This window comes from Globicephala melas, chromosome X (genome assembly GCF_963455315.2).
Source record: "Globicephala melas chromosome X, mGloMel1.2, whole genome shotgun sequence".
Classification (NCBI taxonomy): Eukaryota; Metazoa; Chordata; class Mammalia; order Artiodactyla; family Delphinidae; genus Globicephala; species Globicephala melas.
Genome location: NC_083335.1, coordinates 113,683,470 through 113,709,366, shown reverse-complemented (window position 1 = coordinate 113,709,366; position 25,897 = coordinate 113,683,470). Strand labels below are relative to the sequence as shown.

The 25,897-nt window shown below is 44.2% G+C and overlaps 2 protein-coding genes across 2 annotated transcripts in view; one reads left to right on the top strand and one right to left on the bottom strand.

Annotated features, from left to right (window-relative positions):
• CLTRN (collectrin, amino acid transport regulator) overlaps positions 1 to 25,897 on the bottom strand; it is a 98,373-nt gene that overhangs the window by 66,451 nt on the left and 6,025 nt on the right. The gene's annotated exons all lie outside the window — the stretch shown is intronic.
• CA5B (carbonic anhydrase 5B) lies at positions 4 to 25,897 on the top strand. The gene is given in 8 exon segments (XM_060293015.2): positions 4 to 122; positions 630 to 702; positions 906 to 3,320; positions 4,289 to 4,475; positions 12,287 to 12,484; positions 18,441 to 18,499; positions 19,559 to 19,714; positions 24,819 to 25,897. Coding segments are annotated over 5 exon segments (750 nt in total). The 5' UTR covers positions 4 to 122; positions 630 to 702; positions 906 to 3,320; positions 4,289 to 4,333; the 3' UTR covers positions 25,014 to 25,897.

The window sequence follows — 25,897 nt, the reverse complement described above, 5'->3', positions numbered from 1 at the left end:
AATGACGTGTCCCGGCGTGAGGGGCGCGGCTAGGCACAAGGGGGCGTGGCCAATATGGCCGCGCGCCTGAGCCTCTCATCCCGGTAGCGAACAGAGTGGTTCCCGCTCTGGGGAACGTTCGGGTAAAGTCCGGCGGCGATGTGGAGCGTGGGCAGCAGGGGAGCGTAGGCTAGCAGAGAGAACAGGGATCCTCTCATACACACGATCCGGCGCTGCAGTGGGCCCCGGAGGCGGGACAGCTGTTGGCCCCGCTAGGATGGCCACAGTCCCGGCGGGGCTTCTCTGTACGATGGGGGTTGGGAAGACAGGGAGTCGCTCCATCTCTACTCTAGTCCTGTTCCTCCGCTCTGAGGGTCACCAGAAAACTGCACCCCCTTACGGTTTTGTGCATTTAAAGGTAGAACAGCTGTCCCAGAGAGTCTGGGAAGTAAGGGGGTTGCAGTTTCAGAAACCGAGGCCCAGCAAACTGGATTCACTCATATCTGCGTTGTTGATTTTCTTCCTGACTATACCAAGGGCCACGGACGGATTCACAACCACCCCCGGGGCAGGGGATCAGCAGCTATATCATGTGGACAAGTCTGAGTCTTCTCTACTCCTCAATTCTTTCTTCTATCCTTTTTCTTTAGTGCCCCGTCCTGGAGCTAGAGGGGAAGAACCTACCAAATACAGACGCTGTTGGTGGCTGTAATTCTTTGTGGCGTGAGTTGAAAGCTACTGCTCAGAAGATGCTGGAAAGTCGTTGTTATTAGTGTAATTCCCTCTTGTTTATTTTTTGCTGAGAAAGCTTGAGAAATATGGGGAGATAATGAAGATGTGTACACCTTATGTTGAGTAGAGTTCATTCTCTGTCAACCACTGAAAACCACATTGCTTTCTGCTTCCCCTTTTTCCTTTGCTGACAGTCTGGTCATCTCCACTCTGCTGCTTAAAAGTCTTGCTGGAGTATGGAGAGAAGTTGGAAGTCTCTGGTGAAGGAAGCTTGTCCACACGCTACCCATAAGCTGCCCCTGCACATCCCTCAGAACGGTCTCTGTTCTCAGCCTGCACTGAAGTCCACAGTGAACCAATGTTCCCCAGCCCCATGCCCCCACTCTCCCTTCTGGGTCCTGATAAAGAGCTACACTGTTCTTGAGTATTTTGGAAATGAAAACCTTTCAACTTTCTAGGGCTTTCCTACTTCACTCAGAAATTGTAAACTCAATGCCAGGTCTGAAATGCACCTAAAGGCTGAAAGCAGCAAGGGCACCATTTCTGTGCCTGTGCACGCCTGCCCCGTTGTCCCTGGAGCCAGGCAAAAGGCTGCCACCACTCGTAGTTGGAATACAATGAGTTGCGTTCCTTTTGACTGAATATGAATATTGAGGAAATCTGATGGAAGGAGGGAAATGCATTTCATATCATTCCACTGGAGCAATTAGTGCGCTGGAGCAATTGCAGTGCGCTAAGCAATTATAGAAATGTAACCTTTGGCAACCCTATATTGGGATCATAGAGAAGAAGTGGGTGAGAGGAGCAAGCTGAACTTTCTCAGTCAAGATAAGGAAACATAACTTCTAATTTAAATTTCAGAGAATTGCAAAAACGCTGTCTTCCTTTCTAAATCAAAAGGCAAGAAAGTGAAGGGTCCATCTGATAAGAATCAAGGAATTTTTCTTCAACGCAACTGTAACCTTTAGTAGGTTTTTGTGCTTTGTTTTTTGGGTTTTTTTGGTGTTTTGCATAAGTACAAATGGCTTAACCAGGCAGAGTTGAAGAGCCAAGGCATTTAATAAATACACAATCTACAAGTGATTCTAAAAGGCTGTTAGAATCTGTTCATTCACACATTTCTGTCTGCAAAACAGCAGATAAGGACGGTGTAAGTAAAACCCAAGAGCATATATGATCAGTGATAGCAAAGGGCATGTAGCATAGAAAGCTTACCTTCCCTAGGGCCCATCCAGCTCATGGTCACACCTTTCCTGTGCCTGTACAACAAAATATAACTTATTGAGAAAATGTATTCTACATTTATACGTTCCAGGGTTCACCTGGGGCCTATTTAATAATGAGTATTAGTTTATTTGTAATGCTAAATTTTGCAGTTTATAGTCTAGGTGCAAATTCATAAACGTTTTTCTGATAAGCATCTTTCTTTCCGAAGCACATACCTGGACATTAATAATCTCACATATTGTTACACGTATTGTAGCCTAGCATTAGCTAAATTAAGTTTCTTTCTATTAGGATTTCCCTGGAACCCACCTTGCCCCTGACCTTCCATGCTCCATTCCTTCCTTGGTTGCCTTTGACCATTCCTTCTCCATCTCTTGGCCTCCTTAATCACTCCATTTTGTTGGTCTCTATACACCTGTTACCCCTGGGGGGAGGGGATGTTCCTTCTCTCTCTAGCCTCACAACCTCTCTTGGGCACCAGAGCTGCACTGCCAACTCTCCCTAGACCTTTCCTCTCGCCTGCCCCCTTGGCACCTCAAACCCAATAGAATTAGTAGTAAGAGTGCCATCTTTCCCTCCCCGCCAGCTCCTGTGCCGGGTTCTGTTTCTTTGTTCAGGGGTTCATCCTCGTTCTACCATGAGGTAGAATATTCTACCATATTTCCTCACTTGAATTACTGGAATTTCATTTCAAACTCCACATGCCCAAATCTGAGCTGCTGATTTCCCACCCAAAACCTTTTCCATACACAGTCTTCCCATCTCAGTTCGTGGCAAGTCCATCCTTGCAGTTGTTTAGGCCAAGCATCTGCCAGTCATCTCTGACTGCTTTCTTTCACATCTTACGGGCTGTATCCCCAAGATACATCCAGTACCCAGCCACTTCTCACCACGTCCACTGTGACATCCTTAGTTCCAGCCCCTGGATTATCCTGAATGGGCTCCCTGCTTCTTTCTTTCATCCTGGTCAGTTTCCAGTAGGGCACTGTGAATGAGCTTTTTAAAATGTAAATCAATTCACATTCCCACCAGCAGTGCAAGAGTGTTCCCTTTTCTCCACACCCTCTCCAGGATTTATTGTTTCTAGATTTTTTGATGATACAGCCACTATGGAGAACAGTATGGAGGTTCCTTAAAAAACTGCAAATAGAACTACCATATGACCCAGCAATCCCACTACTGGGCATATACCCCGAGAAAACCATAATTCAAAAAGAGTCATGTACCAAAATGTTCATTGCAGCTCTATTTACAATAGCCTGGAGATGGAAGCAACCTAAGTGTCCATCATTGGATGAATGGATAAAGAAGATGTGGCACATATATACAATGGAATATTACTCAGCCATAAAAAGAGACGAAATTGAGCTATTTGTCATGAGGTGGGTAGACCTAGAGTCTGTCATACAGAGTGAAGTAAGTCAGAAAGAGAAAGACAAATACCGTATGCTAACACATATATATGGAATTTAAGAGGAAAAAAAAATGTCATGAAGAACCTAGGGGTAGACAGGAATAAAGACACAGCCCTACTAGAGAATGGACTTGAGGATATGGGGAGGGGGAAGGGTAAGCTGTGACAAAGCGAGAGAGAGGCATGGACATATATACACTACCAAACGTAAGGTAGATAGCTAGTGGGAAGCAGCCGCATAGCACAGGGAGATCAGCTCGGTGCTTTGTGACCACCTAGAGGGGTGGGATTGGGAGGGTGGGAGGGAGGGAGACGCAAGAGGGAAGAGATATGGGAACATATGTATATGTATAACTGATTCACTTTGTTATAAAGCAGAAACTAACACACCATTGTAAAGCAATTATACTCCAATAAAGATGTAAAAAAAAAAAGTAAATCAGAGTATGTCCCTCCTCTACTCCGAAAACTCCATTGTGTTCCCACTTCTCTTAGAACAGTGGTTCCCAATCAGAGGTGATTCTCCTTCTCCAAGGGACATCTGCAATGCCTGGAGACGTTTTTGGTTGTCACAAATGGAAGGAAGGTGCCACTGGTATCTAATGGGTAGAGACCAAGGGCGCCGCTAAACAAGCTACAGTGCAAAGACTAGTCCTTTACAACAGAGTTATCTGGTCAAAATGTCAACAATGCCGAAGCTGAGAAACCCTGAGCTAGCGAAAGAGCCTTTACAATGGCCTACATGTCTCCTTGATATGGCATCCACTACCTCTGGACCTCACCTCCTACCACCCTCTGCCTGGTTCACTCCACTCTTGCTGTATTTACCTCCCCCTCCCGCATACTAATAATCTGAATGATGTTTTCCACGTGATCGGCCACCTCTGTTGTTTGCGACTTTTCTTCCTCTGTCCTCCTTTTGCTCTGGGTTATTAGGTTCCTTCAAGTTACTTGGGAGCTGATCAAGACTTCAAGCTAAAGATGGTGATGATGAGTCGCCTGAGGGTCATTCTTCAAGCCTCTCCATGCAAGGCACAGTGGAGAAGGTTCCAGATTCCGAGGTCCATGCTAGCAAGGCCCTGCAGCCTCTACACCTGTACTTAAAAAACCCGGAACCGAGCCTGTGAGTACACGGCTGCCTGGAGAGAGCAGAAGCCTGGTTGTTTCCTAACAGTCACATGTGTTGAGTGTTTGCAGCTCTGATGTCAGTAGCATTCCAGACTGGGATTAGATGCCTTGAGAACTGAGAGTCATAACCCATTATTTCTCTGTTTGTTCAAATATGGAAAGCCTTTTTCTCCCCTAGCTTTATTGAGATATAACTGACCTAAGTCTAAGGTATACATCATGATGATTTGATACACGTACATACTGTGAAATGATTACCCCGGTGCCGTGTGGAAAGGTGTTTTCTTCACCAATTTTAACTTGTTAAAATGATGTCATGCAGAAATAGGTCAAAGAAGTCCTAAGTTTCAAATACTTTGAACCTGTTCTTTATTGATTTTTGTTAGCAACCGTCTTTTTACTAAAATTGATCCACGGACTGCGAATTATTTCTGTGAGTCTGAACATTCTGGAATTTACATATTCATGTTTGCAAGCAGTTCACTAGCTTCATACTCTGGAATATTCCGTCCCTCGTTACAAATTGCAGAAGAGCTGCTTCTAGGTGACCAGCTCGCCAGTGTGAGCTCCGCTGTGAACCCAGCAGATCAAGTGAGGCAGCAGATGGTCCTCCCTGACACCACGGCGCTACTGCCATGGGCGTGGGTCATCCTGTGCTGTCGGGGTGGACTGCACTGCAGATGCTGCATGGCATCCCTAAGTGTCCCCTGGGGGGCCAAGTAACCCTGGTACAGAACCCCTGAGATGATCGGAGAGGATAATGTGTGTTAGTGGAGACATGAGTTTAATGAAATGGTTAAGCATATATGCTAAGTAGTTACATATTCTCCACCATTCACAGTGAATTCACACAGAGTTTTCCAGTGTCGGTTTGCTTCCAGATTCTAGCTTTCTCAACTTTTCCTCCTTGGGTTTACTCTCTTTGACCCTGTTTTGCACATTACAAAAGGGATTTATTAGTAATGCTAATCTAGCTAAATCTATTGCCTTGAAACTGCTTCATAAATATATTTTTACTGTAAGTTTGTTTCCTCCGATGTTGACTGTGTTCTCATTAAACTGAGCTGGTCTGAGTCATAATAAATTTCTGGTTGCTGGGTGCGGCTTCCTACCATCAGGCCCCCATCCTACACGGACTGGCTTATTCTCAACACTGGCACTTTGCGGTCTAAGGCTTAAAATGGAAAAAAGTAGTCATATTTATCTAGTTACTAAATTTTGTGTGAGTGCTTTCCTTATTTTCTTGTTTGTTTATATATACAGAAAGTATTTGTTTTTATTTACAGAAAGATGGAAGTAAATCCAATATGCTCGTGTCTTTAGGATAGTTTGCTCCTTTTAGTGCTGACAGAACCCAGAAAGTATTGGCTTAGGGAGGTAGGGGCTTCTCTTGATTAATTTCCCACATCAGATGAAATGTTCTTGTTTGTAACTTACTAGAAGAAACAGGTCACAGTCACCGTTTGATTTTGGTTTTCGAATATTACTCTGTCCCTCCTTGTTTCCCCCAGGAGAATATTTGGTCTTTGCTGCCCTGGGCCACTGCGCATGTCCTATTTGTATATCCTGGTCCCTCATCTGTGTAGTTGTAAAGACGATACTCATTGATTCTGGAAGCTCAGTACCCCAGCGGAAGGCCCAATACACTTGTGACCCAGAGTGACGCAAGACCACTGAGGGTTAGTTAATGTGGAAAGTCCTTAGCTAGCGCCTGCCACACACTGAGAACTCGGCCTTGGCAGCGACCTCTAGTACCACAGTCGTTATCATCATCACCACCTTCATCACTGTCGTATGCTCAGCACCTCCCTCAGATGTCTGACCATTGTTAGGATCCGGGAGCCGAGTAGGGAGTGACTGAAGGAGGAGGCTGCGGCGAATTTAGAAACAGCATTTCACTGGGGCCTGTGCCCTGTGCTCTGCCTTCACTCCGCACCATCCCTCTCCCCGAGGAATCACTGGCATCAACTCAAACTGCTGTTGGCTGTGATCTCAAGTGGCAGACAGTAAATGTTGACAGCCCTAACCCTGCAGACTGGTGATATGATAAAATAAAGATGAAAGCCTGCATCTATTATCCACGATGAAAATAAAATCACTTTCATTTCTTGTATCATCTAGTGAAATTTAGCCTAAATTTCTGTCACATAAAAAAGATTTAGGGTTTCCGGGCGGCGGGGACGGAGGTGGGCTTGGCGGGCCGCACGGCCTCGAGGCCGGAGCTCGGGTCCCCCGCCCGCCCCAGCGCCCGCCGCAGGCCGAGCCCCGCGCCCCGCGCCTCCATCCTGGGTCGCGGTGGTCGGAGGTGCGCCCGGGTCCGCGGGACAGGCGGGCGCAGAGGTCGTTTGTGTTTGAGGGGGCGGGGCTGCGGCGAGGTTCCGGCGCCTCCGCGGAGCACCTCGGGTCTGGGGCTGGGGGCGCCCGCGGCTTGCTATGCTCTCCGCACCCTCCCGGCTCTGCAGCCTCGAGAACACGGCTAGGCAGCAGTAGTTTAATGGGGAGTTGGCCTGCTGGGAACTAGGGGCCTGCTGGGGTCTCAGTTCTTGGCTGGCCCCGGAACACGAGGTTGCCAGGCGTGTGACGGCAGCAGGTAGCAGTGAGCCGCTGGTGCGGTGATGAGCAGGAAAGGAAGGACACTGGCTCTTGGCCTGTGAACCTAGGCAAGAACGACCAGCCAACACAAACCAGACCAAGGTCCGTGGGCCCAGCTCGGTCCTGTGCGGCTGGTCAGTGGAACAGACCTGCAGGTGTGGCTCTTGTCACTCTAGGACTGGCTTCGGGACAGATCCTGCTGATGAGCCCAGGGCACCGCCCTCAGCTCTCCAAGAGAGTGCGCCTGAGTGGAGCCAGGGCGGTGTGCACCACTCAGCACGGCCGCCCTGCGTGTCCAGTCTGCTGGCAAGGGCAGTGGGGAGCCGGGGGAAGTCATGGCCTTGCGAATGTCCTCTGATGAAAAAGAACCTGCAGGCTTATAGAATAACTTTTGTGTGGAACGTTGGTGTGCTGAAAAGCAGTTCTGTGTGCCTTTCCCCCTTGGTGTGGATCAGCAGTGCTGAGGCAGCAGGCGTGATGCAGAAGTGTGAGCAGAGACCGTCTAGAATCCCCAAACTCCAGGGAAACTAGAGGTGACAGCCAGCCTAGTGAAGAGGCAGGAGGCGGGGGCGGGGGCGGCAGCCCAGCAGGCGCCCCTCGTCTCAGGGCCCTAATCCTGGCTCCAGCCGGGTGGTCAGGGGAGCTGCAAGGTCTTCTGGACGAGCAGAGCCCACAGTCCTGAGCTGTTCTTCTCTGTGTTTGGGTCATCTCCCCCCATCCAAGGGGAGAAATCTAGATGAGGTTTAAGAACTAGTGCTTTAAGAATGTGGATCTCATAGTTGAAACCTCGGAACACGTGTCTTCAGCACAAGGTGTTAAAGTGAACGGAAGGATTCAACGCCTTTTTGAGGAGGGTGTCTCCATGTGGGCAGAACTAGAGAATAAATGGGTCTTGAATAAAAAAAAAACAACAAAAAAAGATTTAGGCATGAGATCTTAGACCATAGGGAAATAAGTTTAATAATATTAATTTTTAATTTAATGAAATATAAAGAATGTCATCTAGAATGGAAATGGTACAGATTTGTTATTATTCTATTGATTCTTAACGTTCATGATCGCCCTAGTTTTAGAAGTAAGAGGAACATTTATTTTTAGGACAAATCTCAGTAGAATAGCACTGTATAAAATGTAGCTACTAGCCCCATGTGTGTATTTACATGTAAATATATTCAAATTGTATGGCCACCTGTGGCTAGCACTTACTATATTAGAAATTTCCATCATCAGAGAAACTTCTATTTGACAGGACAAGTCTATATTATAACTTAACTGTGTTAGAAAACTGTTCTATTATTTCTCCAATTCATTTTGAAGGACACTAATAAAGCCTGGAGAACGAGAGTATTCAAAAGCTTGTTTTGCAACGTCTTCACAGAGAATTCCGTTAATCCCCAGATAATATAGGCTGGGATACCCAGACTGTGTTGTCTTCCATTAATTTTCAAATAATCTTGAGAAACAGTGGACCTATTAGCCCTGTGGAATTACAGTAACGGCCTCAGGGGTATCTGCAGCTACAGTGAACTAACAGCCCTGAACTGACCACCAGGAAACGTGGGCCTTAGTCTCCTGCACTGGTAACTGCATGTGATGCTGTGGTTACCTGGGCTCAGCATGAAAGTGCCTTTTACAACCCTGATGCTCTAACAAGGCACTCTGTGATTATCCCCAACAAAGTCACATGGAGGGTCCCTGTGTATCCCATCACTGCAATAAGCCCTAGGCCTGCTAGGATGGTGTTCAATTTGACGAGGAAATAGCCCATCTCAAGAAAAAGGACAGTACAGGGCAAGGCACTGGAGAGAAAGCTAGTGATGGTATAGAGCAATAATGTCCAAAAGATACATAATGTGAGCCACATAGACACTTCTAAATTTTCTAACAGTCACACTAAGAAAGGGATAAAGAAACAGGTGAAATTAAGTTTAGTTATATACTTTAACTCACTATATCCAAAATATTATCACTGTAACATGTAATCAATATAAAGATTATTAGTGAGGTAGTTTACAGGATTTTCTCCTAAGTCTTCAAAGCCCAGTGAGGTATCCTACAGTTTCAGCACATCTCACTGACTGACCAACGGGAGTAGCCTGGCAAGGTTCTGGAATAGCGTGGCAAGAGCAGAGCTTGGGAAGAATGAGGAGAAATAAAATTAGATGGGCGAGATGGGTTCCTACTAGGAAAACCTCAACGCTTGGATGCAGAAGCTTGGACTTCACATAGTCTTTAACATGGGAACAACATGATGAAGGTGGTAATTTAGGAAAACTGATGGATGGCAAAACACAGTAGAGGGAAGTAAGAGAGGAGGAAAAGTGAGCAAGAGGACCTTTCCTTGAGGAAAAGTCTGTGGTACAGGGGCCTGAATGAGGCTGGTGGTCATGGGCTGGACAAAGAAGAGATAAACCTCAAAGATCCTTAAGGAGAAAACAATGCGGCGCTCAGTAGAGTAAAAGGAAATAAAGATAAAACGGGAATGACCCCTTCCCAGTAATGCTCTTTATCTTATACATTCAATCCACAAGCAGGGACTGAAAGCCAGCTCAGTTCTTCATGGGGCTTGCAGAGCCGTGAGGGTGCAGAAAACTAAGCATATATGCATATACTTATCATCATACCCATGTAATAAACGATTTGAAGGAAAAGATCAGAATGCTATGATTAATAAAAAACAAGAGGGGATCGCATAAGAGGATAGGGAGGTGCGGAGGCGACACTTTTGCTGAAGACGTGACAAGCCAAGAAGAGGAGCCAGCCCTGAGCTGAATGAGGGGAGATTGATTTCTGAGAAGGAGCAGGAACTGAGGGGCTGAGACAGGAATGATCCCGAAAGACGGACACCCCCGAGGCTGGAGCTGAAGGTGGTACAAGCACAAAGTAAATCGAAGACAGGACCAGTCATGTAAACAGGAACTAAAGCTGAGCACATCCTCACTGTGGAATCTAAAGGGACTGTGTTGCTCTCAGTGTTACATTAGTGACACCTTCCTAACGACAGTGTGACGTCGTGCCCTTAAACCATGGCTGACAGAATCACTCTCTCTGTTTATTTCATTCTCCCCACACGAGAAGAAGCTGGAAACGCAGGCTCCGTTAGTCAGAACACGTAATCACCTTCCGACTTTGAGGGGAAGTCTGAGTAACCACCAAGAAATCATTTTAATCTGTATTTTGTTAAAATGCAGGAAGAGGAAGGGAGGAGAGAACAAAAATGTGAATTTATCATTAGCAAAACGAGCCCTGGGCAAAAGCTGGCTTCACGAAGGGGACAGTGACCAAGGGCTCCCTGGTGGGGGGATGCTCTGGGTTCCTAAAGGAGGAGGTGGGTGGGGGAAAGAAAACCTGGAAGCTGAACTTGTGAATAGAGGGGCATACAAATTGACGGGAGCGTTATGACCATACAAGAGCAGCTGAAGGAACAGGCCCAGTTTCCTTGGGCTGGTGTTTGTGTGGGTGAGAGAGTAGACTCTAGGCCATTTCCTGAATGAAGTGGGGGACGATTTGGGTGGAAGAGGGCATCGTCTTAGGGATCTGCTCTGTATTCCCTTCTCCCCTAGTCTCCTTACGAGACCCACACGAGCTGGTTTTGAAGGGCGTGAATGCTCAAACCCTCAGCCTCAGTCTGAGCATCTCAGAGCGGACAGTGTTGTCAGGTTTCTTTGTGCCGGCGGGCAGCTTTAAGACTGAATCATGGCTGTTCTCGGGGTTTCTGGAAGTTTTAAAATATCAAATTAAAAATTAATCAGTATGGCTGATTCATTTTGTTGTGCAGTGGAGGCTAACACAACATTGTAAAGCAACCATACGCCAATAAAAATTAATAAAAAAACAATTAAAAAATTAATCAAATACAGCTTTTTATCCCAACAATAGCATTTGGATAATCAATACTCAAAGGGCATATACCCAGTAGGGCGCTACAGGGCACGGAAAAAAGGGAGGGAGGTATGGCTCCTCCCTGCAAGGAACTTGCATTCTAATCTGATACCAATATGACTATTGTACCAATTCATATGCATTTTTCATTTTAGATTTCTGAAACAGAAAGTCCTCCTTCTCTAAAGTAAGTTCTTGTTGTTCAGAAGTTATTTTACACTAAGGGAGAAAACCCAAAACGTTGGGTTCAGACCTCTCTAGAGACGAGATTACCGCATTATATGAAAAAATTGAGCGGGGGGTGGGGAAAGGGAATGCCCTGAGTTTGCCTATTGCTTTCTGCTCTAGACCAAGATTTCTCAACCTTGGCATTAATGATATTTGGGGCCACGTAATTCTTTCCTGTGAAAGCCCAGCCTATATACGTAGGATGTTTAGCTGCATCCCCAGCCTCTACCCACTAGATGTCAGTAGCACGCTCCTCCAGTTTTGACCCCCGAGAGTGTCTCCAGACATTGTCCAATGTCCCCCGGGGTCAGAATCGCTCCCTCCTTTGAGAACCACTGGTCCAGAAACTGCCTTGGAGCGCTCTGTGTCTATGCCGCTGGGGCACTTGTACCAAAAAATCGAAGGTTAAGATCCTGCTTTGGGCAGCTATCTCAGGAAGAGAACCGTCTCCTCTGTAAGAGGAAACCAGAGGCAAGCTTGTTTTTTACAAGTGGAGTGCCAGTGACCCTGCCATGCACAGGGGGGTTTGACTGGGCAGCAGCTGCCTTGTCACTTTCACCAATCCTCAGACTCATTCTCAGTGGTGGGGTGAGGTGCAGAGGGTCGTTGGTAATGATTTATCTTGATTCGTATTTTGTCCAGCTTTCCTGTTGGTCTCGGTTCTGCCCATCCGTGCTGATTCTAAAGGGCAGAGAGCTGGACCACCCGAATTATACATGTGGGTTCTATCCATCATGTGTGGATAGCTCTTTCTTTGTTGTAAGAAGTTTCCTGAGATTTATCAGGGACTTGCCACAAAGACCTGGCGCTCGACTCTTTGGTAGAAAAATCACCGTCAGTGATGTCATCAGCACCCGTGTGGGACAGAGTGTGCGTGTACACCTTAATATATACAGTGTCATAGCTATTCATGTGGCAGGACTCCAGGGACCTTAGCAATGCTAACATTCTATCCAGGCTTTGCAGGATGGCTGCCTAATCCTCACAGCTGGCTCACATAAGAGCTGAACCCAGCATACACGCTTACATGGGACCATATCATCCCCCCAGTGGGATTCCAGCTAGTGTCATCTCGAGGACAGCCCCCGATGTGCTTTCTCCTAGTGCACCCTCTCTGGGAGAGCGTGGACCTGGTCCCGGGGGGTGAGCGCCAGTCGCCCATCAACGTCCGGTGGAGGGACAGTGTCTACGATCCTGGCTTAGAACTGCTCACCGTCTCTTACGACCCGACCACCTGCCTCCGCGTCTGGAATAACGGGTACTCTTTCCTCGTGGAACTTGAAGACTCTGCAGATAACTCAGGTGAGAGCCAGACCTGTCTGTGGTCTCATCTGAAGTTAAAGGGACAGTTTCATGTCAGCACAGGCCACATCGCGAGGCCTCCATGGGAGCGGGGACCTCTTTTGTTAGCAGTGGCACGGGACTCACTGGACTCTTTTTTTCGTTGTATGATACACATAACATGAAATGTACTCTCTAAGCCTTTTTTTAAGTATATGGTTCAGTAGTATTAACTACATTCACACTGTTGTGCAACTGTCACCACCATCCATCCTCAGAACTCTGTACCCATTAAATAATAACTCCTTATTTTTCTCCGCCCTCCAGCCCCTGGCAATGAACACTTTCCTTTTGTTTCTATGAATTTGACTTTTGGGTGCCTCACTTAAGTGGAATTATACAGTATTTGTCTTTTTATGACTGGATGATTTCACTGAGCATAATGTTTCCAGGTTCATCCGTATTGTAACATGTGTCAGAATTTCCTTCTTTTTGAAGGCAGAATAATATTCCATTGTATGTACAGTTAATCCGTAGACAACACAGAGGTCAGGGGCACCAACCCTCCACAAAGTTGAGAATCTGAGTATACCTCATAGCCAGCCCTCCATATCTGCATTCCTCCATATTCTCGGATTCATCCAGCTGGGGATCATGTAGTACTGGAATATTTACTTTAGAAAAAAATCCACGTATTAGTGGACCCACGCAGTTCAAACCCGTGTCGTTCAAGGGTCAGCTGTATATACCACATTTTGTTTATCCCTTCATCTGTTCGTGGACACTCGAGTGGCAGCCGCCGTTTGGCTATTGTGAATAATGCTGCTGTGAACATGGGTGTACGAATATCTTTTCAAGATGCTGTTTTCAATTCTTTTGGGTATATACCCAGAAGTGGGATTGCTGGATCCTCCTTGGACTTTTTTGAGTGTATGAAAAATGTCTCTTTTCATTTTTATGCACATTTCCATCTACTAGTATAAACAGTATTTCCTGTTAATACATATATCTCTGTGTATAGATTCTATAACTGATGTAGAAGATAGGGCGTGAAGTTAAAACTTTGCTAGAAATTTATTTTCTGTGTGTGTTGAATATGTGGTAATGTTCCTCTACTTGCTGACTTTACAAATAACTTTTATATTAAATAGCAATATTTAGTCAGATTTTAAATGATAAAATTGCAATACAGTTGAGCCTTGAACAACACAGGTTTGAACTGTTTAGGTCTATTTATACATGGGTTTTTAAAAAATAACTACATACTACAGTACTACACCATCCGCTGTTGCTTGAATCTACAGATGCGGAACCAAGGATAAGGAGAGCCAACTGTAAAGTTAAATATGCTGATTTTCAACTGCGAGGTGGTTGGCACCCCTAGCCCCTGCGTTGTTCAAGGGTCAACTGTACTGGGCAAAAGGCTAGTCGGGCAAGAAAAAGGCCTTTTATATTTGTGGTTACCCAATAACATGTATGTATTTTGTCATTCATTGATTTATTTATTCATTCAACATTTACTAAGTGCCAACCATGTGTCAGACATTGCACTGAGTGCTAGGAATAACAACTCGATTCTTGACCTCCCAGAGTTCAAAGTCTAGTGACAGAAGCACACATTAAATTAAAATGATAAAGCAAGTGTGATTTGAAGAAGGGTTTCTAAAGGTGCTGTGGGACCACAGAGGAGGGTGTGATGTAGACTGCTCAGAGGAGTCTACGATGATTCCACTAAGGAGGGGACATTTGTGTTGGGTATTGAAAGATGAAAAGGAGTTTGCCAAGAGGATTAGAAGGGCATCCAGACTGAAGGAAAACCATGTGCAGAAGCAGATGTTCAGAAAGTGGTCAAAACCCAAAGTGGCCAGAATGAGAATGTGTGTTGTGGGAAGAAGCGGGAAGATTGGTGATCATTGAAGATTAAGAGGGTAGGTGGAGGGCTTCCCTGGTGGCGCAGTGGTTAAGAATCCACCTGCCATTGCAGGGGACACGGGTTCGAGCCCTGGTCCGGGAAGATCCCACGTGCCATGAAACAACTAAGTTGTGCACCACAACTACGGAGCCTGGGCTCTAGAGCCGGTGAGCCACAACTACTGAGCCTGTGTGCCACAACTACTGAAGCCCACGCGCCTAGAGCCTGTGCTCCTCAACAAGAGAAGCCACCGCAGTGAGAAGCCCGCGCGCCACAATGAAGAGTGGCCCCCACTCACCTCAACTTGAGAAAGCCCGCGCGCAGCAACGAAGACCCAACACAGCCAAAAATAAATAAGTAAAATAAAATTTAAAAAAATATATAGTTTTTAAAAAAGAGGGTAGGTGGAAGGCAGGCTTATGAGACACTGGTTATTTTTAAACAGAGTGGCATAGCATGATATCATCTAAATAATTGGTCAATTGCTTTATTTTTTGAGATTGACCCAGGCAACCGTGCAGGACAGCTTAATCCACATGGGAGACGGTGGGAGCCTAAATGAAGGCTGTGGCAGTCGAAAGAGAGAGAGCAAGTTTTAACAAGCATTTTTAAAATAAAATCAACAGAACTGGGAGACGAGAAGGCTTCAAAGTGAGGAGAAGGCAAAGTTAACCATGACCTTGAGGTGTCTCACTTGGGAGGCTCTGGGGATGGCAATGCCAGAAAGTTCATGAATGATGGACAAGGATAATTTGTAGGGAAGCATAGGGAGCATATAAGGAAATAAAATTTCTTCTTACAACTTTTCCCCTAATTTAATTTTAAATGTTACGTTACAAATAGAAAGAAACACATTTTAAGTGGTTACCCCTCAAAAAAGAAATGTGTCTTCAACTCCTGTCCAATTCCCTTAAGGAGAATCTATTTCTCTCAAGATAAGCATCTTCTCTCCTTTTGATGCAAATGGGTTTTAGATTTTAGTATTTCCTGCAAATCAAGATGGGAATGAACAAATGTTGATCCCTCACTGAAATGTTACTCACTTTACTATATAATTAAAAAAAATTTTCTCCCCAAATAAATCCCTTTATTCCAAAGTAATATTAATCCACATGGAATTAATTGCTGCTCCTGCATAAGTTTCTTCCTGTTCTTTATTTCTATCTCATTTTGCATCAGATTGTCATGTCTTTCCCAGTGGCTTTATTTTAGGTAGGGAAACATGTTTAAATAGTGTATGCTGAATAAGGCTGCTGAATTATTTTGGAGCAATCCTATATGGTCAGGCAGTACTTCTTTTAGTGGTGTTTCAACTGTACTTGGTACATCAGAATGCAATCCAATTTGAAAGCTTTGAGGATGCAGCAACTGGAGGAAGATGGTTTGGCTATGGTAGGAATATTTTTTAAACTATTTTTAAAAACCTTACCAAGTTTAAATGATGTGTTGTATTCTAGAATGAAAAGATAGAACATTAGAATATTGTTATTTACTTTAAGAATATGGGGATCAATACATTGGTAAGATAAACAATGCTTAAAATACAGGACTGTTAAGAATATATTTCAAATGGTATGAAACTGGGCTGTCCAATATGGTAGCCACAAGTCATGTGTGGCTGTTGAGCACCTGAAATGTGGCTACTGTACGTGAGGAAACGAATTTCAAATTTTGCTTCAGTTGATTGTCATTTAAATTTAGGAACTGACAATTCAGTTACTGGAAAACTTAAAAATGTTTGGGACAGCTTGGGTATGTTATCTACATTTTCAAGTGTAAAATATACAAATCAAGTATTTCTGATGAAAAGTTAGCATCCAAATTGATATGTGCTGTATGTATTAAATACACAACGTATTTTCAAGACTTAGTAACTTTTCACATTGATTATATGTTGAAATGACAATATTTTGAATATATTTGGTAAAATAAAATGTTTTCAAAATTAAGTTCACCTGTGTGTTTTTTTTTTTTTTTTGCGGTACGCGGGCCTCTCACCGCTGCGGCCTCTCCCGTCGCGGAGCACAGGCTCCGGACGCGCAGGCTCAGCGGCCATGGCTCACAGGCGCAGCCGCTCCGCGGCATGTGGGACCTTCCCAGACCGGGGCACGAACCCGCGTCCCCTGCACTGGCAGGCGGACTCCCAACCACTGCGCCACCAGGGAAGCCCCACCTGTGTGTTTTTTGTTTTTTAACTTCTTCAATGGAGCTCCTAGAAGCTTTAAAATTACCTCTGTGGTTTGCATTACATTTCTATTTTTAGGCACTGGTATAAAAGGATAAAAGCAAATAATACTAAATATCAGTTAAAATGTGAGATTTGATAAGAATGTATTTTAAATGGAGTAAAAAGATAAAGGCAAACAACTAAGGGAAATTCAGGAAAGGAACTAAACATTTAAGAGTGTGATGTGACTATACATTTGCTGAGTGCTTCATTTATCTCCCATAGAAGTCTCTGTGGTGGACCCTCATCTCCGTTTTTAGATGGAGAAAGTAAAGGTCAGTGAGGTTAAGTGCTTTCCTGCCAGGTCACTCAGCTAGCACCTGGAGAACTGGACTGGAGATCTGTGGACCATACTCTGCACAGCACCTCTGAGCTCCTGCAGGTTCCATAGGTACAGGCCTCCTGCAGGCTCCCTGCCTTAGTCCACTCTGGATGCTGAGTGTTTTAAGGATATCCAGGTTTTAGTCTAGTCAAGTATGGTAAGACATACAGACGTGGAAATGGCTATCATGAAGGAAGAATTTTATTATACTCACAAATACCTAAAAAGAGGAGACATGGCATGCTATGCATGGCCACATGGGGAAGTACCAGGGGTGGTCAGGAGGCAGAGAGGGCAGGGGAAGACATGGACAGAACCTTTGTTGTGGTTTCCATGGGAAGGAATGGGTGAGACAACATAAGCAGGCTTAGGATTGGCCACTTTGGATAATTTCAGCAGGCTCTGGGCATAGAGGCTTCCCCCAGTTGTCTGGTACGTGGCCCTGGGGTGACTAGGGCAGAGGAATAGTAGCTCAGAGTATTAAGAATCCCGAAAAGGAAGTCGTTGGGGTCTGAGCTCTGGATTGGTTGGTTTGTACATGAAAGGCATGCTCCCTGTTGTTTGTTCTCTCTAGCAATTGACTAACCTCGGGAGAGGTGATCCCTCTAGCATCAGCAAGGCCTCAGATATCAAAGCATCAAATATAGAAACTGGAAAACATAGTTATTGCACTGAAGCTCCTCAGGACTCAGGGGCCTGAACTGAAAGCTGGGCCTTACTACGCGCTGGCTTGCCCTGACAGCTTCAGCCTCCAGAGCCTCTGTGCGCCAAGCACCAGTGAGACCCAGAGGGGGAAGCTGATGGAGTAAGGGACACCTTTTCCTGCAGACTGTGGGTTCCAGCCTATCAGCAAACAGCCTGCTCATTTGTTTTGTATCTACTTTCACTCAGTGATGTTTATAACATTCTAAATTGTCAATTTAAGTGCAGTTCCAGTACTGTGGACTGTTTTTAGGTAATCACCAGGTATCTGACTTTATCTTATTTTTTAATAATATGTTTTATTTATTTATTTTCTAATTCATTTTTGGCTGAGTTGGGTCTTCGTCGCTGCGCGCAGGCTTTCTCTAGTTGCGGCGAGCGGGGGCTACTCTTCCTTGCAGTGCATGGGCTTCTCATTGCGGTGGCTTTGCTTGTTGCGGAGCACGGGCTCTAGGCGCGCAGGCTTCAGTAGTTGTGACACGTGGGCCCTAGAGCGTGTGGACTTCAATAGTTGTGGGGCATGGGCTCAGTAGTTGCATGTGGGCTCTAGGGCGCGTGGGCTTCAATAGTTGTGGCTCACGGGCTCTAGCGTGCAGGCTCAGTAGTCGTGGCGCATGGGCTTAGTTGCTTCATGGCAGGTGGGATCTTCCCGGACCAGGGCTCGAACCCATGTCCCCTGCATTGGCAGGCGGATTCCTAACCACTGCACCACCAGGGAAGTCCAGGTGTCTGATTTTAATTCACGTTCTATTACAATTCTAGAGTGAGATGTCAATTGTTTTTAATATTTTCTCATCTATTGTTCTTTGGCTAGGCAAATATCATAAAGAGCAACAGAAACTGGTGGATACTACGGCTTCAATTACGCATTAGGTAATTTTTCCCCCTAAATCACTTGAAATATATTTTATGTTTTAATCTCAGAGTGGAGACGCTAACATGGCACTTTGAAAGGGAAAATGTTAATTCACCTCAGTGTAATTCAGGCTCTCTTTGAAAGCTGCCCCTTAAGACAACTTGCCATTTATGATGCTTGTGTTGAGAGAGCCCCTGGCCCTGGGACACTTTGCAGAGGAGAGACATGATTCTGTTGGTGGGCACAGACGGCGGCTCTGGTTTGGCTGCCATGCCAATGAGCACTCAGAAACTCAGGAACATGAGTCCCCTCCTCTGCTCCCGACTGCTGCTCCTTCACAGTCCTGTGCAAACACTCAGGGAAGCCTTCTGGGCTCTAGCTACCCTCCCATAGGCAGGGGGCACAGAAAAGTCTGACAGAAACTTGGCTTGTCCAGCTTTACAGAACAATTACCCACATCCTTCAGGGTGGATACCTCTGTCCAGCCGTCAAGGTTAATTGTTCAATATTCAGAATCCCAGAGGGGCTGCTCTCTGCAAGTCTGTCTTCCCTCCCCTCCCTGCCTCTGTCTCCACCCTGCCCTCCCTCTCCATCTCCCTCCTTTTCCTCCTCCCTCCCCCACCCCCACTCCACCCCCATCTACTTTCCTCTCTCTCCCTCCCTGTTCCCCTCTGTCCCTCTCTCTGTCCAGTATCCTGTCTCCTCGTAATTTGCACTGCATTTTAGAAAGGTGAATTCTATTAATCTCTCTTGAAAAGGAAAAGCCTCCTTGTTTATGCACCAGCTACCACCTAATGCCTCCCAAAGAGTTCAGAGGACAGCACCTGCTACAAGCTCACTAGAACGAAGGGAGAAAATGGTTTTTGCTGTGTTCCCACTGAGGACTATCAGAAATACATGGTTAATTGCAGGAACAAAGCATGGGTATGATTCTGTCCTAAGGTGCCCAGAGGTACCTGGAGCTCATCTGGACCACTGCTGGTCCTCAGACTCCCCTAGAATCATCACCACATCATCTGATTCCTGAGTGGTTTTCAGCATAAAATGATAACTCGATGACCCCTTCTCTTGGCCAGGACATGCTTGTGGAATTTGGGTCATTCGACCCTTCCTGTCTGATGCCTACCTGCCCAGATTACTGGACCTACTCAGGGTCCCTGACTATCCCGCCACTCTCTGAGTCTGTCACTTGGATCATTAAGAAGCAGCCCATAGAGGTTGATCGTGATCAGGTACGTTCTTTCCACATTTCTATGTAAGGAAATTCTAGTCTGCCCCTTTAAAACAAGGCTGGGCTCAAACTTTGGCATCAGTTTTTAACATCTTGTAATGCTCATACATTTTTATTAAAATGCGCTAACATCTTGTGTTAATTTGGATATGAATTAGGAAATGCTTCAAATTAACTAGAGAGAAGAGGTAAAACTTAGGAAACATAAGCTTTTTACTTCCATATTTGACAATGACATATGTTTTATGCATTGTATATTTTATATATAAATACGAATCTCTGTATAAACAAGACCCTTTTAAAAGGAAGAATGAAGGCTGAAAATGGATGTGCTCAAATCCTGTAAAATCTTTAAGGGAATTTTGCTATGGAACCTCAGGATAAAAGCAGAACCCAACAATGTCTGTCCAGAAATTTTAAGTCAGTTGTTTTGACCCTGGAGTCTATTTTTTCCTTAGCAACTAAGTGGTGATTACTATGTTAATACACATATTCTATTTAATTCATAACATAACTGAACTGCAATAATATTTGCTTATGCTTGCTTTATGGGATTTTAATTAATCACAAAGCATTTTCACAAGAACAAAAGGTTCCAGAACCTTTTTTATGAAGCCAGGATAACTGACACCAACACCCACCAAAGATCAGACCAAAAAAAAAAAAAAGTGTACAGACTGGTATGTCTGAAGGATATGTTTTTTAAAAAGCTAAAAAGCTAAAATAGGGACTTCCCTGGCCGTCCAGTGGTTAAGACTCCACGCTCCCAATGCAGGGGCCATGGATTCGAGCCCTGGTTGGGGAACTAAGATCCCGAATGCTGCATGGCATGGCCAAAAAAAAAAGCTAAAATAATATTTTATAAACAGAAGCCAGCAGTACCTTAAAAGAAATATATACTTTGTGAGAACCTATTGTATAGCATAGGGAACTCTACTTAGTGCTCTGTGGTGACCTAACTGGGAAGGAAATCCAAAAGAGAGGGGATATATGTACACATATGGCTGATTCACGTTGCTGTAAAGCAGAAACTGACACAGCAGTGTAAGGCAACTATACTCCAATTAAAAAAAAAAAAAAAAGGGACTTCCCTGGTGGTCCAGTGGTAAGAATCCACACTCCTAATGCAGGGGGCCCGGGTTCAATCCCTGGTCAGGGAACTAGATTCTGCATGCATGTGTTAACTAAGAGTTCAGATGCTACAACTAAGAGTCCACATTCCGCAACTGAAAAAAAAGATCCCGCATGCCACAACTAAGACCCAGCACAGCCAAAAATAAATAATAAATTAAAAAAAAAAGAAATATATATTTTGTCCAAGTAGTAGTTATTCCAGTAATGCAAGGATGGTTCAATATTACGAATGATATTAATTCATCATATCAGTGAATCTAAATATATTTTAAAAATAATCATTTCCATAGATTCTTAAGAAGCAGTAGCAAAATTCAACATTCAGTTTTTTAAAAAATTTTCAATAAAATAGGAATGTATGGAGACTTCCCTAACTTGATAAAAGAGATTGATCTCAGTTCTAAAGTATATAGTATGCTTAATACGGAAAAGAGAATTACTATGTTAAATTTTAACTGAAGTTATATTTTGGAAGTAGTCAATATAATTGGACCAGAAAAGAAAAAATAAATTAGAAAAACAACAAAAAGAACTACTGCAAAGATAACTGAGTAATTAGTGGAGCACAATATTAATTTCTAGAAATCAGTACACTGGACATGTATATATCACAATCAGTTAAAAGATATAATGGAGGGCTTCCCTGGTGGCTCAGTGGTTAAGAATCCGCCTGCTAATGCAGGGGACACGGGTTCAAGCCCTGGTCCGGGAAGATCCCACATGCCGCGGAGCAACTAAGCCCAAGCGCCACAACTACTGAGCCTGCGTTCTAGAGCCTGCGAGCCACAGCTACTGAAGCCTGCACGCCTAGAGCCCGTGCTCCACAACAAGAGAAGCCACTGCAATGAGAAGCCTGCGCACTGCAACAAGGAGTAGCCCCCGCTCGCCGCAGCTAGAGAAAGCCCACGCGCAGCAACAAAGACCCAATGCAGCCAAAAATAATAAGTAAATAAAATAAATAAATTTTCAAAAAAGATATAATGGAAGAAAGAATGCTATTTATAATGGAAAAAAATACAAAATACCTTGGAATCAGCTTAACAAGAAAACTTAAAACATTTCTAAAGGACACAAAAGACTTGAGTTGATAAAATTCATTCCATGTTATTGAATAGGAAGACATCATAGACACCTTTGATGTCAATTCTCCTTAAGTTGTTATTGGCCATGAATTGTTTATTCTTCATAAATTTGATGTAATCCCGATAAATATACCAATAGGATTTTTTAATATAAATTTATTAAAAAAAAATTCAATTTATTTTTGGCTGCATTGGGTCTTCGTTGCTGCATGCAGGCTTTCTCTAGTTGTGGCGAGCGGTGGCTACTCCTTGTTGCAGTGCGCAGGCTTCTCATTGCAGTGGCTTCTCTTGTTGCAGAGCATGGGCTCTAGGTACGTTGGCTTCAATAGTTGTGCCACGCGCGCTCAGTAGTTGTGGCTTGTGGGCTCTAGAGCACAGGCTCAGTAGTTGTGGCACACGGGCTTAGTTGCTCCGTGGCATGTGGGATCTTCCCAGACCAGGGCTTGAACCTGTGTCCCCTGCATTGGCAGGTGGATTCTAAACCACTGCACCACCAGGGAAGCCCATACCAATAGGATTTTAAAATAGGTATGCTACTTCTAACCTCATGTGGAAAAAGAAAAGTATAAATAAAGAGCCAGGGAAAATTGTGAAAGAGAAAATGAAAGATGATTAAATCAACCAAGTTATAAAGCCTCAATAGTTAAATAGTGCTGTACTGGTACACAAATAAAGAGATTAATCATAGGATGAAAACTGTAGATTCAGAAATATGTCCAAGTACATATGAGAATTTAGTTTATGATAAAGGTTGCATCTCAGCCCAGTGAAAGGGAAAGATGAGATTATTCAGTAAGAGCGATGGGGACAATCGAGCAGACATTTGGGGGTGAAAAGTTGGATTGACCATTCAAACCTTACACAAGAATATATTCCAGACATATTAAATGTTAAAAATACTGCCATAAAAGTACTAGGATAGGCATAGGAAAATCTTTTCGTACATCCAAATGGAGGAAGCTTTTCTAACCATATATCAAAACCAGAAGTCACAGAGATAGCAACTGGTAAGGTAGACTACATAATTTTAAAAAAAAAATTCTGTGTCAGGCTTCCCTGGTGGCGCAGTGGTTGAGAGTCCGCCTGCCAGTGCAGGGGACACGGGTTCGTGCCCCGGTCCGGGAAGATCCCACGTGCCGTGGAGCGGCTGGGCCCGTGAGCCATGGCCGCTGAGCGTGCGCATCCGGAGCCTGTGCTCTGCAACGGGAAAGGCCACAGCAGTAAGAGGCCCGCGTACCGCAAAAAAAAAAAAAAAAAAAAAAAAAAATCTGTGTCATGAAAACCACCATAAACAAATGACAGAATACAGAGTTTGCTCATAAGCCTGGGCTTGGTGGCCTATACATTTATTCCGCTACTATCCTTCATATTTAAAAATTGACATAACACTGAAAAATAAATAAATTAAATAAATAAATCAGAGGGTCAGTGGCCCATGTGAGGACTTTTCAAATGAAATTTCAACATAGAAAATTCAGTAAGAAAAAAATGTTAGCTGTCATCAATAATCCTAGTTGCCTACAATCTTACCACTAAGTGTTAATCATTGTTTGGATAAATCCTTCTGGTCTTTTACTTATACAGATACACATAAATCCTTCTGTTCTTTCATCTATATAAATATATACAATTTTTTGAACAAAATGGAATCATTCTGTACATGCCATTTTGTTGCTCTTTTCACTCGATGATGTGTGGAACATTTTATAGATAATAAACATTACCTTCAATATCATTTTTAATGGCTATATACTAGCCCATTTTATAGCTCTAATGAAATATATTATTGATACTTGGGCTATTTCTAATCTTTTGCAATTAGCCAAATAAAAATAAACCTGAACTACTCAGACACGTTCCTAATTAATGAGGGTATATGTGTGATTTGCAAGTACGGTCACTGTGTTGGGTGCTTGTCGCTGGCCTACTTGGCCTGAAGTCTTTAATCCAGACAAATCTTCCCATGCTTGCCTGCTGTGCCCTAGGCTGTCCTCTCTGTAGCTACAGTGTGCCTGATTGAGTGAGGAAAAATGCTACAAAGAGCTTTTCCAGCTGGCTTGAAGTCAAGTGTTCTATAACATGTTTGCTCAGAAAGCCAAGGGGCTACTGATTGATGCTACTGCCACACTGGAAAACAAGCCTTTGATTTGGGATCACTCCTTTTATACTGAGCTGCACTGTTCAGTACCTTAGCCACAAGACACGTGTGGGCATTTAAATTTAAGTATAAATACATTTAAATTGAAACTAAATTAAAAATTTAGTTCTTGGTCACAATGGCCACATTTCAAGTGCTCAGCAGCCAGCCATTTGTGGCCTGTGGCTGCTGTAATTAGGAGCTTTCCTTCACCACGGAGAGTTTTATTGGACAGTGCTGGCAGGAGGCACCCCACTGCCTGTTAAGACCTCCACCTGCATTGCCTTGTCCGCAATGCCCAGGTGCGGTAAGCAATCAAGACTACGTTATGTTAAGGATTCAGTTAAATTTTGAAAAAACAAAACATTTTTGGCACTGTTACTATATGCATCAAGCCTTTTATTTATTATCCTGTAGCCTGGCTATTTTTGCCCATTTAAAGATGAGGTTTCTGAGAACCAAAGATGAAGTAACTTGGACTTGGCACATGGCTAATACGTGGGGGACAGGGCCTTTGATCGCCAGTCTTTGAATCCCAAGTGCCCCACTGGCTTCACCACGTCCTGCTACTCTCCTCACACAACATTTTATTCCCTGTGCAGCAGTGAAGGGATTCCTGCCCAGAAGTAAATTCTCCTTCTGTATCCAATTTTAGACAAATGTTTCAGGGTAGTAAAAATGAAAGTAATTTATTCATGAAGTAAAGCTGTTTTTCTATTGAAATTATTTATGCTTCCTGTTTCTGTTTCTAGCTTGAGCAATTTCGGACCCTGCTCTTCACTTCTGAGGGGGAGAAAGAGAAAAGAATGGTGGACAACTTCCGCCCCCTTCAGCCCCTAATGAACTGCACTGTCCGCTCATCCTTCCCTCACGACTATGTGCTGAACATACAAGCAAAACCCAAGTCGTCTACCAGCCAAGTGACCCCCTTAGACGCCATTATCTAGGTGGTATCTTGCTTAAATATATACTAGTTCTTTAAAAATTGCTAACTAGACTCTTCTAAATGCCTACATTTAATAATTATGGATGTGCCTTTCTTGGTATGGCAGCGCTCCTTAGTCTTTGAGGGAAGCTCTTTGGTAAACAAATTCTTACTTTTATTGATAATGATGTTTATCATTAAGTACCAGCAAGAGACACAGATTTCTCTTATAGCAACCTGCTGGTAATTGTAATGTCTTTCTATGTGTGACATTTTTGAGCTGTCTTTTTACTGATATGTTTATCAATTGGTGGTTCTACAGAGTTATAAGTAGGGATGATAATCAAAATATTTAACAACTGGTAAGGCACAGACACTGAGCATCCAGAATGCAGGCTTTTCAGAAACAGCCACAGGACCCAGATTGGTACTTCTTGGCTGAACATTGGCTATGGTTTTAGGTATATTTTATTTTAAAACATGAATGAGTATTCTTTTATAAGGCCTTCTCAATGGGTATATTTGCCTCGATTTTCACTTGTCATTACTAGTACAGGACATGATTACTTACTATCAATTTATAATATAGAAAAAATATTTTGTGAGCTTCCTTGGCGGCGGAGTGGTTAAGAATCTACCTGCCAAGTCAGGGGACACGGGTTTGAGCCCTGGTCTGGGAAGATCCCACATGCTGAGGAGCAACAAAGCCCGTGCGCCACAACTACTGAGCCTGCGCTCTAGAGCCCGTGAGCCACAGCTACCGAGCCCGCATGCCACAACTACTGAAGCCCGCCCGCCTAGAACCCGTGCTCCGCAACAAGAGAAGACACCGCAATAAGAAGCCCGCGCACCGCAACGAAGAGTGGCCCCCGCTTGCCACAACTAGAGAAAACCCGTGCGCAGCAA